Raw genomic sequence first — 17,976 nt, 5'->3', positions numbered from 1 at the left:
TGACATTGAATTTATTTACCCAAGGGATGACAGCATTGGTAGTGTCAACCTTGATTTTAGGGGTAAGCAGTGTTATACAGTCAATGTTCATCACTCTATTTTTACAAGCTTGTAAGTGTTTTAAGTCATAGGCCCTCTGACATAGTCTGCCAATGAGGTCATCAATTTGGTCAGAGCACATAGATACGTCACTGTTGATCCGTCTAAACCTAATCATCTGGGAGTATGGCTGTCCTCTAACCAGTGATTTAGGGTGACAGCCCTGGGGTTGCAGAAAAGTGTTTCTGTCGGTCTCTTTCATATAAACACTTGTGACAAGTTTATCACCTCTCTTGTTCAGATTAACGTCCAGAAAATGTACCTGTACTGCGTTGATTTCATAAGTAAACTTAATAGTGCTATGAGACTTATTGTGGTCCTCAATAATATTAGTCAGGGTCTCACAGTCACCACCCCAAATTACAAAAAGATCGTCAATAAAGCGTTTAAAGAATATTATCTCATTAGAAACAGCTATGTCAGAGAAAAAAACATCGATTTCAACCATAAACATAAAAAAATTGGCATAAACCGGTGCCACTGATGAACCCATTAAACAGCCTTGAACTTGCAAATAATAATCATTGTTGTAGATGAAGAAATTATTGCACAAAATCAACTCCAGTAGAGAAATTATAAAGTCAATTTTATCACTTGAAAAGTCACTATGCTGCAACAAGAAACGTCTTGTGGCATTTAACCCCTGGGCATGGGGGATCATGGTGTACAAATTGACAACATCAATGGTTACCAACAAGCTGTGAGCAGGTAAAGATGTAAGTTTCTGTAATTGATTCAACAGAGTCATAGTGTCAAGTAAAAAGGTAGGTTGTACCTGGACTAGAGGTTGAAGAAGGCTGTCCAAATAGGTTGCGGCAGGCTGTAGCAAGGATCCCTCTGCAGAAACAATCGGACGACTCGGAGGGGGATTGATCCCCTTATGGATCTTAGGTAACGTATAAAGGATTGGTGTAGTAGGGAACGCTGGTGACAGGATCTCTTTAATAGATGCGATGACATTCGAATCAAGGCCTCTTTGTAGAATGTTAGTTAACATCTTCCTGACTTCATTGGTGGGGTTGCGAGGCAGCTTACGGTACGTGGTGGAGTCAGATAGATGTCGCATTACTTCAATGTGATAGTTCTGTATGTCCTGTAGGACAATGGCCCCACCTTTGTCCGCCGGACGGATTATTAAATTAGAATTGTTACTCAAATTGCTCAAGGCGATTCTTTCATCTTTAGTCAGGTTGGGGTGAGTTCTTACAGCCTGAGCAATCGCCTCAGGAATTTCTTGGTCAATAATACGGGCGAAAGTTTTAATGCTGGCATTTGTAGATATAGGCTCAAAGGTGGATTTGGCACTAAACTTCTTAATGGCCGGTGGCACCTGCACTGGTGGAGTGGTGTTTGGTGAATTGTTGGCAAAACAGTTCATGAGACAATAAATTGATGATTAGTTGTTCTTGTTGGCTGGGGGGGCGCCCTCTTTTGCCTTTTATTTTGGTGGCCTCTTCTGGTGCTCCTCCTTTTGCGGTGGTGAGTGTGGGGTCTTTGGCATGGCGGGTAGTCACCCCTAAAGGGATGTTCTCAGCACGGGTTGATTCAATGTAACTGTTAGAACTGCCACGTTCCTGTGAGGAATCAGTGTAAAATCGGTTGAGGCCCTTCTTGTTATAGGGTTTGTTCCTCCTAAAGAAGGTGTTGTCACCGGTGAGGGCACTGGCTCAAGCTACATGCACGTTACTGGGAGGGCCGATTCCTGGATATTTATTATATATATATATATATATATATAAAACTAAGATCTACCTACCTTGGAGCGTCCCCATAATAGAAGAAGGTGCTCTGCAAGACATAGTAGGGCCTTATTCTGAAACTATCTAGAGCCATAGAAAATATTGGAGACACAATGATAGTAGTGTGAAGGGGCTCAGTGGGCAATGTGGTGCATGTTACTGTGCAGGTGTAGCTGAACCACTTACCTGGCACCATAACCTCTCACCTTCAGGCTGTGATGAACCAAGGTCCTAGTAACTCTCCTGCACCTGGACATGATGACTTAGGAGGAAGGAGATGAGATGAGTTCCATCCTTCCTAGACGCAGACCTATGCACCCTCATCCCCCTGACATGCCTTTAAAATGAACTTTGGGCATATATGGAGGTCATCCTCGGCACTATTGGCCTCAGAGTCTGAATTATCACCTATTGGTGAAAATTAGACATTGCCCCAGTGTGCAAGGTCCACGGTCCCTAAAGCTGGCAGCACTCTGCAGGATAGTGAGCCACAGGCGTGAGCAGTATTCAGTCCTGCTGCATCAGGCATCTGGCCATCTGTGAATCGTGTGCAGTGCCATTATAATCACCTGGCAGCAGTGAGGCGGCGAAGTCTGCCAGGGGCTGGCGCGTGGCGAATCCACCACCAGCCCCAGCAATGATGGAGCCGGCTCCATCTGTATATATATATATATATATATATATATATATATATATATATATATATATATATATATAGTAGCAGAAAAGTAAAATTTTGCTTCTCTTTTAAACATACATATACAGTAGGAATAATGGACTTTCACATCCTGCCTATTATATTAAATAAATCTAAAAACGCCAAACTACAGGGTGTAGCTAGTCACTTCATTGACTTGGCCAGCCATTAAAGAGGACATGCAAACAACAGGATTCCTTTATAAAGGATGGGTCAGGGGTATGTCAGAAGAACTACCAACTATGATTGAAAAGAGAGAAAATCTTGGTTTATTTTATATTTATTTTATAGAAACAAGCCAAGCACCCAAGTTCATCCATGATGGTGGACCCCCAAAGGAGGGGTTGGGGCCTTACTGGGAGTGGGGCCCACTGGGGATTTCCCCTATACACCTGTGGGCCAGTCTGACTTTGGTCTATTATTACAGTCTTTGACACATGATAAAATCTGGAAATGAGATTACAAAGCCCTTGAGGCTTAAATGATTCATATCATTTGTATACTGTAAAGTCATATTTTTTCTTTTTGCTTTCCAGGACCTATATTATGAATTTAGCTACCAAGTAGGAAAACTATCACGGAAGACACTGTATAAAGGAAGAGATATTCAGTATTATTTTACCTTGCCTTCAGGTGACCCAGCTGCTGGATATCAAGGTAAAATAAAATGGTTGTTGAGGATTTTCTAGATCATGAGAAATCAAGTTATGGGTGAAGACTCATAACATAGGTTTTCTACGGTTATATCTCTGTAAACTTATTCGGCTGAATTCACACACAGTTATATGATGTTTACAATTTCTTTAAAAGTACTATTTTAGCACAAGCCTTTTTGAGAAATAATATCATTTTAAAATCTTGGTAAGAAAAAAATAATAATCTAATATTTTTTTTTATTGCTTAATATGTTTAAGGAAATATTAAATAATTTTTGCATTTTAAGATGACTTTAAAATTGTTTGGGCCTGACTAGTAAAATACTTCTATAGTCTAAGTTTCATTTTTTTCTAGTTGGTAAAGGTGCCCATACACGGTGAGATGAACTCAATGCTTTTAGTACTAGATTGCATTGCATCTAGTACAAAAAACATACAATATACTACAGCACCATGCTTTTTGTGCTAGATTCAATGCAATCTAGTACTAAAAGCATGGGAAGCACATATTTTATGGGGTTTGATACGAAATCCCGGCTGGAGGGGGACGTGGATGCCTCCCCCCTTGTGGGCTCACTGCGCTCGCCGCGCAGTGGGCCCAGTGCCACGCTACGCTCGTCACACTAATTTACTCTCACTCTATGGGTGTCGTGGACACCCATAGAGGGAGAAAGTGTAGGGATTCCGGCGTCGGGATTTTGAACACCGGGATTCAGACCGCCGGGATTATAACTGCATCCCATTTTATGTGCTGTGTGATGGGATGTGCACGGGACTGCGCATCTCATCACACTGCCCTGTCACACTATGTATGGGCACCTTAATTTTGATCCATTCTATACTAATAGTAAACAAACAATTTTGTTTTATTTTATATATAGGTAACTATAGTTTCTAAAAATCCCACATTTTATAATTATTTTATCATATTATTAGTAGTATTATTAGTATTCTTATTACTAGTAATAATAATAATAATTAAAAATAAAATAGTAACAACCCATCAAGACCTTATATTTATTTTGGTTTATAGATCTGGTACAATGATATTATGGGGCTAATTCTGATGGCTACAAAAACATTGAGTTTTGATTACTTCTTTGGATTAGGTTCTTTGTTCCCAGTTATAAAGAAATATCAGTACATATTGAAAATAGTATAATAGTAGCAAAACATGCATTATTATTATTCATAATAATAATATTCATAATAATAATAATAATAATAATAATAATAATAATAATAATAATAATAATAGTGTTTTGAAAGCATAAACATCATGTACTTATACATGCACGGTATAGCCTTTTAAACCGGTTAGAGCTGCAGTGTGAAAGCACCAGTCTGCATTTACCATTTACAAATAAGTGTTTGCAAATGGGTAAAAAGTAGAGTCCTACACGGTTCAGAGCCATTTTTATGCAGTGTGAACGGCTCTGAACCGGTATATACAGTAGGACTCAGGCAGTAGCTATGAGAGCGCAGTGCATATGTAATGAGCCGACCATTACATGTGCTCATATGTAATGAGCCACTCATTCATGTGCACTGCGCTCATTACATATGTGCATATACTTTTATACTGCAAACCTGCTTGAGACCTGGTATTTATGTGCAGTGTGAAAGGGGTTTAAAGTGGTAATATACTGTTTTAAATACCGTTTTAAAATACCGGGTCTCAAACGTTTAGGCAATGTGAAAGAAGCATTATTTTCAGCTGTAATCTAGGATTTTTGTTATTTATTTGTTCTTTATGTATTAATATATAATTTTTGGTTTATGTCTTTTATTAACTTTGTGACACATGTAAGAACCATATTAGATCTTGTAGCTGTTAGATTTCCTAAAGTAACATGTCCTTTTTTATTTCAGTTACCGTTTTTACCCAAATTACAAATCTGTATGGATCACAAACACAACCATGCCCTCTGAATCTGACTGTACAACCCATTGTCTTTGGGAGTACAGGTAGTAACGCCTTACTCGAACGGGAACTGTAAGTCTATCATCGTCTGAAGTGTCTACAGTACATCATGATTTCATTACCACAATTAATACCATCTACTTTATTTACTGTAGGTTTTACGACAGCTTAAAAAATCTTTCTATGCTTATATTAATGGGAAATCACATTGAGATTCGAAACTATGTTGTCTTATTAACCACAATCCTAAATCGATTATCTACAGAGGACTCACAAATGGTCTTCGAGCAACAGTCACAAATGAGAAATGAACTAATATTTACTGTTCAGAAATTATCCTTCAGTAACCAGGTAAATTAACTCTTCATTTGTGCATACATGTAACAGGTTGTACATGGTGTCAAAAATGGCCTTATATTTATTTAGGATCACAGAAAAATAAAAGGTTAAATGGAAATAAATTATATACATGAAATTAATATGTATAAATGCCATTACACCAACTGTTTCGTGCATTCTATACATGTTCCCACTGTATGTTCTAGATAATAGGAGTGTTATGGCAAAATCTACACCTTTTATTTAGTCATGTAAAAAAAAAAATGTCCTTCTCAAATAGAAGAAATAAAGGTGTAGAACTAATTGGCACTAGTAAATGGGTAGAATTATAGGTACTTGTTTCCTAGCACGGCGTCCATCTCGTTGACTGTATGCCTTAAGTTTAAGGCACTTAAGGCATACAATCAACGGGATGGACCCGATTTTGTGTCAATCACCAGCAAATTTGCCGGTGAAAGACAAAATTGGGTTGATCGTGTCCATCGCGGCCCCTAATAAGGGGCCGCGATGCGACCGACACGATCAACCCGATTTTCCCATAGGGAACAATGATAAATTATTTTTAAAGTGAAAATCGGGTTGATCACGTCGGTCGCGGGCCATTATAATGGCCCGCGATGCCATCAACGCGATCAACCCGGTTTTACATAGGTGACAATGTGAAATGGGCCAATATGGCCAATTTCACATTGAATATGGTTAAAAAGTATGTTTAATGCCCATTGTTAACTGCTCGCCACACTAAATAAAATCAACTCCACACCGACGTGGATAGTAGGGGTATGTAAAGGTCGGAGGACGCCCCTTGAAGGGCTCGCCACTCTTTGGTTTGCCGTCAATAGTGGGGTGGCGTTAACAATGGGGGGGCCTTTGAAACATGAGGGGGTTTGGTATTAAAATGGGGGGTTTTGGGGCTTTTTACATTAAAATCAATGTAAAATTGGGTCTCAGGGACCATTTTACATTGATTCCAATGTAAAAATTGGGTCGATCGCGTCGATCGCATCGCATGCAATTTGGTTGGCATGCGATCGATTTTTCCGACCTGATGGATACAATAAAAATCGGTGGCGCCGTACAAGGAAACAAGTACCGAATTATATACTACACTTTCTATGCATGTATGATGACTTCTCATATTCCCGTTTTCTTTCTTTTCAAGATATATATATATATATATATATATATATATATATATATATATATATAAAACGAATAACCCGCACCCATCGGATTTCTTATGGCATAAATAATCACTCAGACGCCATAGGCTTTAAGCAACGTTTCGGGGGTTTATTCCCGTCCTCAGGCTTGTAACAAGCCTGAGGACGGGAATAAACCCCCGAAACATTGCTTAAAGCCTATGGCGTCTGAGTGGGTGCGGGTTATTCGTTTTCTGTGATACCTGTTTCTCCTGCACCGCGGTAATCGACACAGGAAGGTAGAGTGCCAGCATTTCGCAAACTATATATATATATATATATATATATATATAAAACAGAAGAAAGGAGGAGCGCACAGGTGAGTATAATCATACAGCGTTTACTTGAAAAAAGTGTAGGCTCACATACAATTAAAATAGCAGTATTCAGCTTGTGTGAGAATCACCGTCAATACGTCAGCTTCATAACACGGGCACCAGGAGGACATCCAGGAAAACCGGCAGATGGAAGTAGCTGCGGCGAGGACGGAGTTTAAAACACGAGGACTGCACATCAGACGGGAACCACAGTAACAACGATCCGATACGTCAGGTGACCACGCCCCAACGCGTTTCGTCACTGATGACTTCGTCAGGAGGCGTGTCAGAGGTAAGTATGACAGGGTATTTTATAAGCCAGCTAATTGAGCTCAATGAGTAAACAGCATATACTAATTAAGTGAAATGTGCAGATTGCACGCAGAGAGAAAGAACAAACATTCAATTTAATTAATTTAACAGTATCCAAACTGGCAGCAAAAGCATATACACGCCCCAGCTGGAATTACAACAATTCAAAACATTTATTAATAAATATTAAAAAATATATATATAATAATCAAGTATAAAAGTACAAAAATACAAAAATATAAAGGTACAAAAGATACTCAATAAAAACAGCATATAAATGTATAAGGATATATCATTAAAAATACATAGCTAATGCTCAGATACGGAGATGAACAATTATAGGGAAGGAGAAATACCGTACAAAAACACAAACATACAAAAATACAAAAAGTTAATAGAGAAATGGGACGAGAGAGGAGAATAGTGTTAGCAACCTCAATAATGGGATAATGAGTATAAACAGATAAAAATATATATGTATATAATAGGTGGATTTATAACCACCCATAAACCGTCATAACATAAAAGAGACATCAATTTAAATATATATCGGGATTCTTATCAAATATAAAGAAACCGTACAATAAAGTGCAATATAACAAAGAGGGGGTAGTACATTGTTCTGCACAGGAGCGATGCCGGGACACTCGCACTAAAGGATCCGTGAAGGGGCAAAAACCCAACAACAACACGGAGCCAGTGTAAGCGCCCCACATCAAACCTATTAGTGCAGAAAGGGTACAATGTCGACCCCCTCATTTAAACCCATAGGAGACATAGTGTTCAAAGTGTAAATCCAAAATGTCTCTCTTTTACTCAACTTTGTGAGGATATCACCACCTCTCTCATCGAGGGTGATGTGCTCTAATGCTCTGAAAGAAAAATTCTGTAGATCAGAAGCGCAACAGGTAGCAAAGTGTCGAGGGACACTGTGTGTTAACATTTTATTTGTAATACTCCTAGTGTGTTCTAACACTCGTAATTTTAAAACCCTTTTAGTCTTTCCGACATATTTTTTGCCCCATTTACACATAAGCATATATATAACGTGTGTAGTAAGACATGACATCCTGCTCTTAATATGCCAAGATTTAGTGTGTTCGGAGTTCCAGAAAATGGATCTTTCTTTATCAGCAAACTTGCAAACTTTGCATTTATTGCATGGAAAAAATCCATTGCAAGTTTTTAACCAACCTTCTTTATGGTCATCAACTCCTTTTAACATACTGGGCGCCAATCTATTCTTGAGAGAAGCAGCTTTTCTGAAAATAACTTGTGGTTTTTCAGGCAATAAGGGTTTTAAAATCGGATCAAGCAATAATACATCCCAATGTTGGGTAAGAATCTGTCTAATTTTATTACTATCGCTATTAAACTTAGTAACAAACGGGACCATAGTGTTGGAATTATGAGGTCTCTCTTTATATTGAAGTAATTCTTTCCTATCACGTTTACGAGCCTTTTCTTTACAACTAAGAATCAATTCATTAGGGTATTTCTTTTCGAGGAATCTGCCGCTATATATATCAGCTTGTTCTTCAAATTTATCGATATTAGCACAGTTCCTACGCACTCGCACAAACTGTGAATAGGGAATATTGTTTACCCATTTTTTTAGATGGCAGCTGTTATAGTGTACATAGCTGTTACTATCAACTTGTTTGATATAGGTACTGGTTTCAATGAATTTATGATCCTCTGACCAATTGCTGGTGTCCAAGAATAAATCAAGAAATTCAATCTTGTTTTTATCGTTTTTTGATGTAAAACGAAGATTATGACAATTGATATTAATGTCTCTAACAAAATCATTAAAAAGACTCTCCTCACCATCCCAAATAATAATAATATCGTCGATATAACGATTATAACTAACAATATTTTTCTTGTAGATAGAGTTAATTTCAATATTAGACTCCTCCCACTGTCCTAAATATAAATTGGCGAGGCTGGGAGCATAAGGCGTTCCCATAGCAACCCCGCATAATTGTACAAAGTATTCACTCTGGAACACAAAAATATTGTTACTCATGACCACCCGAATACTATCTAAAATGAATTTGCGAAAAGTGTCATTAAGGGTATGATCACCATCAAGATAATATTTAATAGCTTGGAGGCCGCCCTCATGGGGGATAGAAGTATAAAGTGCCTCTACATCAATAGTGCACCATCTATATGTGTGTTTCCATTCGAACTCCTCAAGCATCATGAGAATTTGTGTAGAGTCTTTAGTAAAAGAATCCAATTTCACCACATATTTCTGTATATGTATGTCAATAAATTCAGAAAGACTTGCGGTAGCTGAATTTATTCCAGCGACAATAGGTCGCCCAGGGGGTTTTATCAAACGTTTATGTATTTTCGGCATATAATAAAACAGTGCTAAAGGTGGATTTTCATTAATGATGTATTTAGATTCGCCAATAGTAATACAGCCATTCTCGATACCATGTTTCATAAGTTCCTTAATTTTATCAATGACAAGGGGAGTGGGATCTGTCGCCAACTTGCGATAGGTGTTCTCATCATTAAGGAGCCGATATGCTTCCTCAAGATAATCATCGCGATTCAAGACAACTATCCCACCCCCCTTGTCAGCCGATTTAATCACTATATTATGGTTATCCTCCAATTTTTTAATGGCTGCTCTTTCATGTTTTTTGAGGTTATCTCTAATCGTGTGGCTATTATTATCATCACATAATCTATCAAAATCTTTCTTTATTAGATTAAAGAAGGTCTCCACATTGCTGCCACGCGACTCAATAGGATAGAAACTAGATTTAGGTTTAAGTTTAGTCTCACTGGTAATCTGGGTGCTCTCTGTCTCCATAACGTCATTGTTTTTATTCATCTTAGCAAAGTGACGTTTTAAAGTGAGAGTACGCACGAATTTATTGGCATCTATAAATAATTCAAAGGGGTCAGGGCCTTTTTGAGGAGCAAAAGATAATCCTTTGCTCAAAACATCTTTTTCATCTTTAGTAAGAGGATGGTCTGATAAATTAAACACACCTATGTTACACTCTACAGATTGTATTTTCTTTGTTTTTGACCTCTTTCCCCCTCTTTTCCCACGTCTACAGACTCCTGTTTTCTTTTTTGCGAGATATTTGGACTGTTCTCTGCATCCAAAACGCCTCTCTTGTAGTTCCTCCATTGAGGGCGTTCTTGAAAAACCTCCTGTCTGTTCCTATTAGGAGTATTGAGCACCTGAAAACGATTATGTGTATATGTTTCAGACTGGGGTCTATCCGAATGATTAGGGGAATCAGAATGTCTTATCCAATTTTTATTTTTATTTCTATATGGCACTCTCTGCCAATTATTATCCGATTGTCTATATTGGGAAGTTCTTTTATTACTATTATATCTTGATTGATTATCAGGTCTAAAAGTTTGGTTTTGTGGCCATTTGTGGATATTACCCTCTTTATAATCATTAAGATCACGTTTAAATTTTTTAACCTTAATATCAACAATATCATCCTCAATTTTTTTAAACCTGAGATCACTCATGGCAATAATGTCCTTATATTCCTTTAGATCTTTTACCGGAGTAAGTTTAGACTCAAGGGCATCAATTTCATTACCTATAACAGCAATTTCGTTTTTTCTTTCCCTAATAATCAGTCTCATAAGTTGCATAGAACACTCGTCTAAAATATTAAACCAGTTATCAATAAAATCTTTTTTATCATTGCCGAAAGTGGGATGTTTAGTGAGTCGCAATCCCCTGGGAATCCTATTAGCCTGAATGTAATTCTCCAGGGTAGTAATTTCCCAATTAATTTTCATCTCCTTTATATTTAATTTCTCAATCTGAGAACATAAATCATCCAAATCATTAGCATTCTGAGTACCAGGCACAGTAACAACCTTATGACTGGTCTCAAAAACATTATTAAAACGTCTATGACAATCTTCTAAACGTTTAGAATTTCTCTCCATTATAAAAACTGTCAGACTACCTCAATAGTGACAGTATCAGATCAATTTTATAACAACTTTAAATAGCAACCTGTACAAACTTTATCAGGTAATAATGAAACCTGCAGCAAATCCAGAAAAAGACAACAAAGATACATACAAGTAGAGGATCTGCGCACGGTTAGCACATAATATGTAGGTTCCGTCTCTCCAGAATGTGGTGCTGCTCACTCCAAATAGGCTTGTCACGGCCACGGTAAATGTATAAAACAGAAGAAAGGAGGAGCGCACAGGTGAGTATAATCATACAGCGTTTACTTGAAAAAAGTGTAGGCTCACATACAATTAAAATAGCAGTATTCAGCTTGTGTGAGAATCACCGTCAATACGTCAGCTTCATAACACGGGCACCAGGAGGACATCCAGGAAAACCGGCAGATGGAAGTAGCTGCGGCGAGGACGGAGTTCAAAACACGAGGACTGCACATCAGACGGGAACCACAGTAACAACGATCCGATACGTCAGGTGACCACGCCCCAACGCGTTTCGTCACTGATGACTTCGTCAGGAGGCGTGTCAGAGGTAAGTATGACAGGGTATTTTATAAGCCAGCTAATTGAGCTCAATGAGTAAACAGCATATACTAATTAAGTGAAATGTGCAGATTGCACGCAGAGAGAAAGAACAAACATTCAATTTAATTAATTTAACAGTATCCAAACTGGCAGCAAAAGCATATACACGCCCCAGCTGGAATTACAACAATTCAAAACATTTATTAATAAATATTAAAAAATATATATATAATAATCAAGTATAAAAGTACAAAAATACAAAAATATAAAGGTACAAAAGATAAAAACAGCATATAAATGTATAAGGATATATCATTAAAAATACATAGCTAATGCTCAGATACGGAGATGAACAATTATAGGGAAGGAGAAATACCGTACAAAAACACAAACATACAAAAATACAAAAAGTTAATAGAGAAATGGGACGAGAGAGGAGAATAGTGTTAGCAACCTCAATAATGGGATAATGAGTATAAACAGATAAAAATATATATGTATATAATAGGTGGATTTATAACCACCCATAAACCGTCATAACATAAAAGAGACATCAATTTAAATATATATCGGGATTCTTATCAAATATAAAGAAACCGTACAATAAAGTGCAATATAACAGAGAGGGGGTAGTACATTGTTCTGCACAGGAGCGATGCCGGTACACTCGCACTAAAGGATCCGTGAAGGGGCAAAAACCCAACAACAACACGGAGCCAGTGTAAGCGCCCCACATCAAACCTATTAGTGCAGAAAGGGTACAATGTCGACCCCCTCATTTAAACCCATAGGAGACATAGTGTTCAAAGTGTAACATTGAACACTATGATGTGATGTGCTCTAATGCTCTGAAAGAAAAATTCTGTAGATCAGAAGCGCAACAGGTAGCAAAGTGTCGAGGGACACTGTGTGTTAACACTTTATTTGTAATACTCCTAGTGTGTTCTAACACTCGTAATTTTAAAACCCTTTTAGTCTTTCCGACATATTTTTTGCCGCATTTACACATAAGCATATATATAACGTGTGTAGTAAGACATGACATCCTGCTCTTAATATGCCAAGATTTAGTGTGTTCGGAGTTCCAGAAAATGGATCTTTCTTTATCAGCAAACTTGCAAACTTTGCATTTATTGCATGGAAAAAATCCATTGCAAGTTTTTAACCAACCTTCTTTATGGTCATCAACTCCTTTTAACATACTGGGCGCCAATCTATTCTTGAGAGAAGCAGCTTTTCTGAAAATAACTTGTGGTTTTTCAGGCAATAATATATATATAAATGTCCAGAAATGAAGGCACTCAAGGTAACCTCAAATACAGATGTAACTTTGTTTATTTCATACAGTCTCCGAATGCCTTCATTTCTGGACATTTGCATTCAACGTTTGTTATGGCACCGGGGCAGTTGCTATAGTAGTGGAGTGCCGGCATAAAGAAAATATATATATATATATATATATATATATATATATATATATATATATGAAGGGGGCTGCAGGCTTAAATGCATTGATCAATTCATGAACCAAATCTCCACTATTTATTATCAGTTAATTTAGTGTGTGCAGAGCCCCTACAATGTCTGTTTAAACATATACATAATGATGTTATGGATTTAAAGTAATCATGCAATTTAATAAAAAAAAACACTTTTGATTATATTAGAATTTTTAATGTTTATATTTTATTAACATTTTATATGCAGGATGAACTCACTGATATTGTGTCAATGCTAAAAGAACTTTTGGATGTTTACAACCAGGTACGTTAAATGAAAGTTACAAAATTGGAAGTTAAGGTGTTTTTATTTGTGTAAATTGTTTTGGTGAAAATGTCTGTACCTGTAGCCGGATTTAGTAGCCTGAACACATTTGTATGGTTAAACATTGTGTGCAATGACCAAGAAAAAGTCATGGAAAGTTGTGTTTAACAGTATCAGTATCTGTGTTGGACCATTTCTGCTTGTTTTGATTCCTTCAATACAAAACAATAAAAAAAACGCTGCTGCACCCTCAATGAAGTGGATAAAACCCCTTTATAATGCTCACTTTATCATAAAAATAAAGATATGTTAGAAAAAATATAAAAACTGATAAAAGATAAATAGAAAAATATTAAAAGATCACACTGTAAATTTCATGCAACATGCATCACCTATCATATATGTATATAAAAGCAACCTGGGTGTCACATATACACAAAAGAAGAAAGGAAAGTGTACTTACACACAAAACTTATTTTTATGGGGAAATTTACTAAGATTTCAGGTGACCGTCGATCCACCGTCCGTAATCGGCCCGATAATACGACCTAAGAATTAGTCAAATTTACTAATATGCTGAATTCTCAGCATCAGTATTTTCCAATGGTGATTTCATTCATATTTGGCTACCGAAGAGGTAACAAAATATGACAGGTACCTTATGGTACCCTATGGATTCTACTGGACCCTATGGATTCTACTGGAAAAGAGGACTGAACCTATGGGATCAAGATACGTAAGTATGTATGTACAGTATGTATGGAGTGTGTAATAAAATTATACTTTATTATGTGTGTGGGTCAGTTTTTTGGGTATTCATTCTGTAGTGGGGCTACAAGTCCCAGCAGACCCATTAATATGCTGCACACTAGGACTTGTGGTTCTCCAAGTCCCACCACTACAAAACCCAATACCTTATTTCAATTTTTTTTTGCACTTTAATGGCATCAGCCCGTTGTCCACCACCCAGGGGTGCTGGGGACAGTCCGGGCTTTAGGACTTACTATGGGGGTCCCCACTCCCCCAGGTAACTGTCCAGGGCCGTCTGTCCAGGGTGATCATGCTTTAGCTGACTGTCGCATGATACTGCTGGCTGTTGTAGCCCAGTTCTGGTTATAAAAATATGGGGGGGTTCCTATCCTTTTTGTCCCCGCTGCCTAAACTAAGCAAAAGAGCAGTGGCAGAAACAGACGGCAGTTATTTCAGTTTAAAAAATGTATTACCAATGACCAATCCAACTAACTTACAACTACTTTCAATAGACAACAATAACAAACACAAAATTTACCGTGTAAGTTGAATATAGTGCAGGTTGGATACAATATGGGTCAGATATTGTGCAGGATACAGTGTGGGTTGGATACGGTTGACTACAGTGTGGGTCAGATACAGTAATAATGCAATTAATTTCACAGGTGGTGTCAATGGTGTCCTCGATGCAGGAGTGCTGGTGATGTCAATACTGCTAGGGCATCGGCAGGGCAGGAGTTGCAGGGGTGTCCTTACTTTGGGGTTGCTGGTGGTGTTGGTAGGTTGGGGGGGTGCAACCAATGTGAGCTCACTCCTACAGAGCCTTCCCAGTGTGCAGATCTCCAGAAGGCGAGAATTGTACTCTGAAAAATCCCAGACTCTGTACCGAGTATTATTTACTCATTTTTTCAGCAGTGTTTTCTTCAGACATAGCGGTCAATATGGAACACCGTCAGATCTTTGAAAAACGGTCCAATGGGTTATTCTAAATAATATGGAGCTATTACAAAATTCCCTAACTCTATAAAGGAGCAACTATTTGTGATAATTGAGAGACATCTACGCTAAACTTCATAGTCAAACTATACTATCAAGTAATTAAGCACCCCTGAATGTTCAAAAGGACCCATGGTAGACATTGTCTTCCTACAAAAACCGTTGGAATTTATTATAGTGATTTCCGAGAACTCCTGATGAAGTCCCGTGTTGGGACGAAACGCGTTGGGAACATTTGTTTGCTCTCCTGAAATACAACAAAGATACTATTGAACCTTTTAATAGTCTGGAACAGCCATCAATATAGCGTGGAAAGAGAGACTTTTTAATAAACATTTATAAATTTTAGACTTTACTTTGCTTGTTTTGAGATTGATTATAAGGCTGTATTGATCTAATTACTAAGATCATCAAGGGTGGTGCCATCTTACAACTGCTACCCATACTTTCCCTTCCTTCCCCATCCAACAGGCAGCCCAGACATAGTGATTCCAAAATCTGTGGCGCGAAGCAGGAGTCTGTTCTCTCTCTCTCTCTCTCTCTCTCTCTCTCTCTCTCTCTCTCTCTCTCTCTCTCTCTCTCTCTCTCTCTCTCTCTATATATATATATATACTGTGTATATATATATATATATATATATATATATATATATATGATTATTAATTATTTAGCACATAAAGCCTTATAACCTGTTATTCAGTAATGCTGTAGGTGTTAGGCATGTGGGGGTGCAGCCAGCAATATTCTATCTTTTATAAATAAGTTTGCTTCTATGTGTTTAAGTGAATATTTACAAAATTCTAACTAGGATAAAAAGTGTTACCCATAAGCTAGCATTAGAACAAGTAGGAGCATGGACTGCAGCTTTTGTCATACACTAGGTGACATGATCTTGTGGAAACATAGTTTCCCCTTTCAACGGAGGCAACCAGGAAAAGTCCTTACTTGGGACTACCGGATGTTGGGAGTTATGCCTTTGTGTTTGGGAGCACTTAATTCTTGCTCACCTCTCTCAGCTTCCAGCAGCTGGGTGGGGAGGAGGGATATACACAAATGTGTTTGCAAGTGTGACCACTTACAGTATCATTAAAACATTATATGACCAAGCCCTGAAATGGATCAGTTTATTTTCATCTTACTGAGCAACAATGTAACATGTAATGCTGAAATGCAGCAGCATCCATCCACCGTAACACCACTCTCATAAGCCTTACTTTCAGGGGGGGGGTTATTCAATCCGGGATTCCGACTGTTGTGTGTCGGAAAGTCCGTGGATCAGCAAAAAAAGAAACGGATTGTCGAAAACAGACGTGAATTCGACAATCTGCAGCCATTTCCGACAAAACAGATCTGACTTTAAAAACGGATCTGACGGCCTTCAATGCTGTCGGTAATGGCAGCATTGAATAGGCGAGTGACGCTATTTCCGCCGGCGAAATCAATGTAACACTGTAATTGTGCACATGAGGATTGTAATGGAAACTTTGAAAGAAAACTATTGTTTTATTGTATCTTAGCTAAAGTTATCAGTGTTATCATCTATTGTTGAAAGAACCCTTGAAATCATTTATTTTTACATTAAATCATTGTAAATACTTATTTTCCATTCACACTAGGTATCAGCACAGAGTGCAGTGCTTATCATTAATTATACAAAATCAATTGTGAGAGGGAGATTTGACAACAAAGAACTAAAAAGGAAACTAGCTAAAAATGTAATTTTACTAATATCCAGAGCAATGGATGTGCTATGCAAATCCACAGAAATGAAAAATACATTCATGGATGGAGTTGAATATATCAGCGAATGGATGGTGGTAAGTTCAAAATTTTTGCAGATTTTTTTTTATGTTACTACAGGCTAATATTATGCCCATCTTGTACTTATTATTATTATTATTATTATTATCATCATCAGCAGCAGCAGCATCATGTGTTATTATTCAAATAATATTTTCTATCATATGAGTTAGGGTTATTTTAAGGCAATGGCAGGATTGGATGCATGTATTGATTCATCTCACTCAATAGCACTTTACAGGTCTATTATCCCTTATCCAAAATGCTCAGGACCACGAGCATTTTGGATAAGGGATTTTTGCAGATTTAGTCCCCTGGTGCAGTGGTCCCCTTACGTCCATGGCGGCCATCAGAATCCTCTTCAGCGGCATCCCCGGTAACACGGCTGTATTGCGCCAGTGCGCCAGTGATGTCTGTGACATCACTGGCGCACCCGCGCAATGCATCCTTGGGACCGGGGATGCCGCTGAAGAGGATTTTAATGGTTGCTGTGGACACAGGGGGATTGAAGTATGAAAAAAGATGCAGGTGCAAATATTCTGAAAAAACACTTTTTTACGGAATATTTTGGTTTTTGAATATACGGTTAAGGGAAACAACCTATATTTGCTTATATTGCACTGAAGTGCATTGTTTCAAAGGCTGGATGAGTATAAGGCTATGGACCCACAATAAACACATAAGCATTAAATACACATAAAATAAATTTGCTATACATTTTTATATAGAAATATGATTGTCCCTACATCGCTCCGTGTATAGGGGCCATAGCGATAGCGATGCATGGCTCCGCGCCTCACTATAGCCACACAATTAATATCAAGCATGCTGGATAATTCCATAATCGCCGGTGTCATGGCCACTGTGTTCAC

At 37.8% G+C, this 17,976-nt stretch overlaps 1 protein-coding gene across 1 annotated transcript in view; it reads left to right on the top strand.

Annotated features, from left to right (window-relative positions):
• Positions 1-17,976, top strand: part of PKD1L1 (polycystin 1 like 1, transient receptor potential channel interacting) — a 167,611-nt gene that overhangs the window by 76,140 nt on the left and 73,495 nt on the right. Inside the window, exons 17-21 of the mRNA XM_083145173.1 lie at positions 3,072-3,192; positions 5,064-5,187; positions 5,271-5,466; positions 13,502-13,558; positions 16,921-17,121. Of these exons, the coding sequence (XP_083001299.1) occupies positions 3,072-3,192; positions 5,064-5,187; positions 5,271-5,466; positions 13,502-13,558; positions 16,921-17,121 (699 nt within the window). The remainder of the gene's footprint in view (positions 1-3,071; positions 3,193-5,063; positions 5,188-5,270; positions 5,467-13,501; positions 13,559-16,920; positions 17,122-17,976) is intronic.

Source organism: Crinia signifera, chromosome 5 (genome assembly GCF_055691185.1).
Source record: "Crinia signifera chromosome 5, ASM5569118v1, whole genome shotgun sequence".
NCBI lineage: Eukaryota > Metazoa > Chordata > Amphibia > Anura > Myobatrachidae > Crinia > Crinia signifera.
This window is presented reverse-complemented; position numbering and strand designations above follow the sequence as displayed.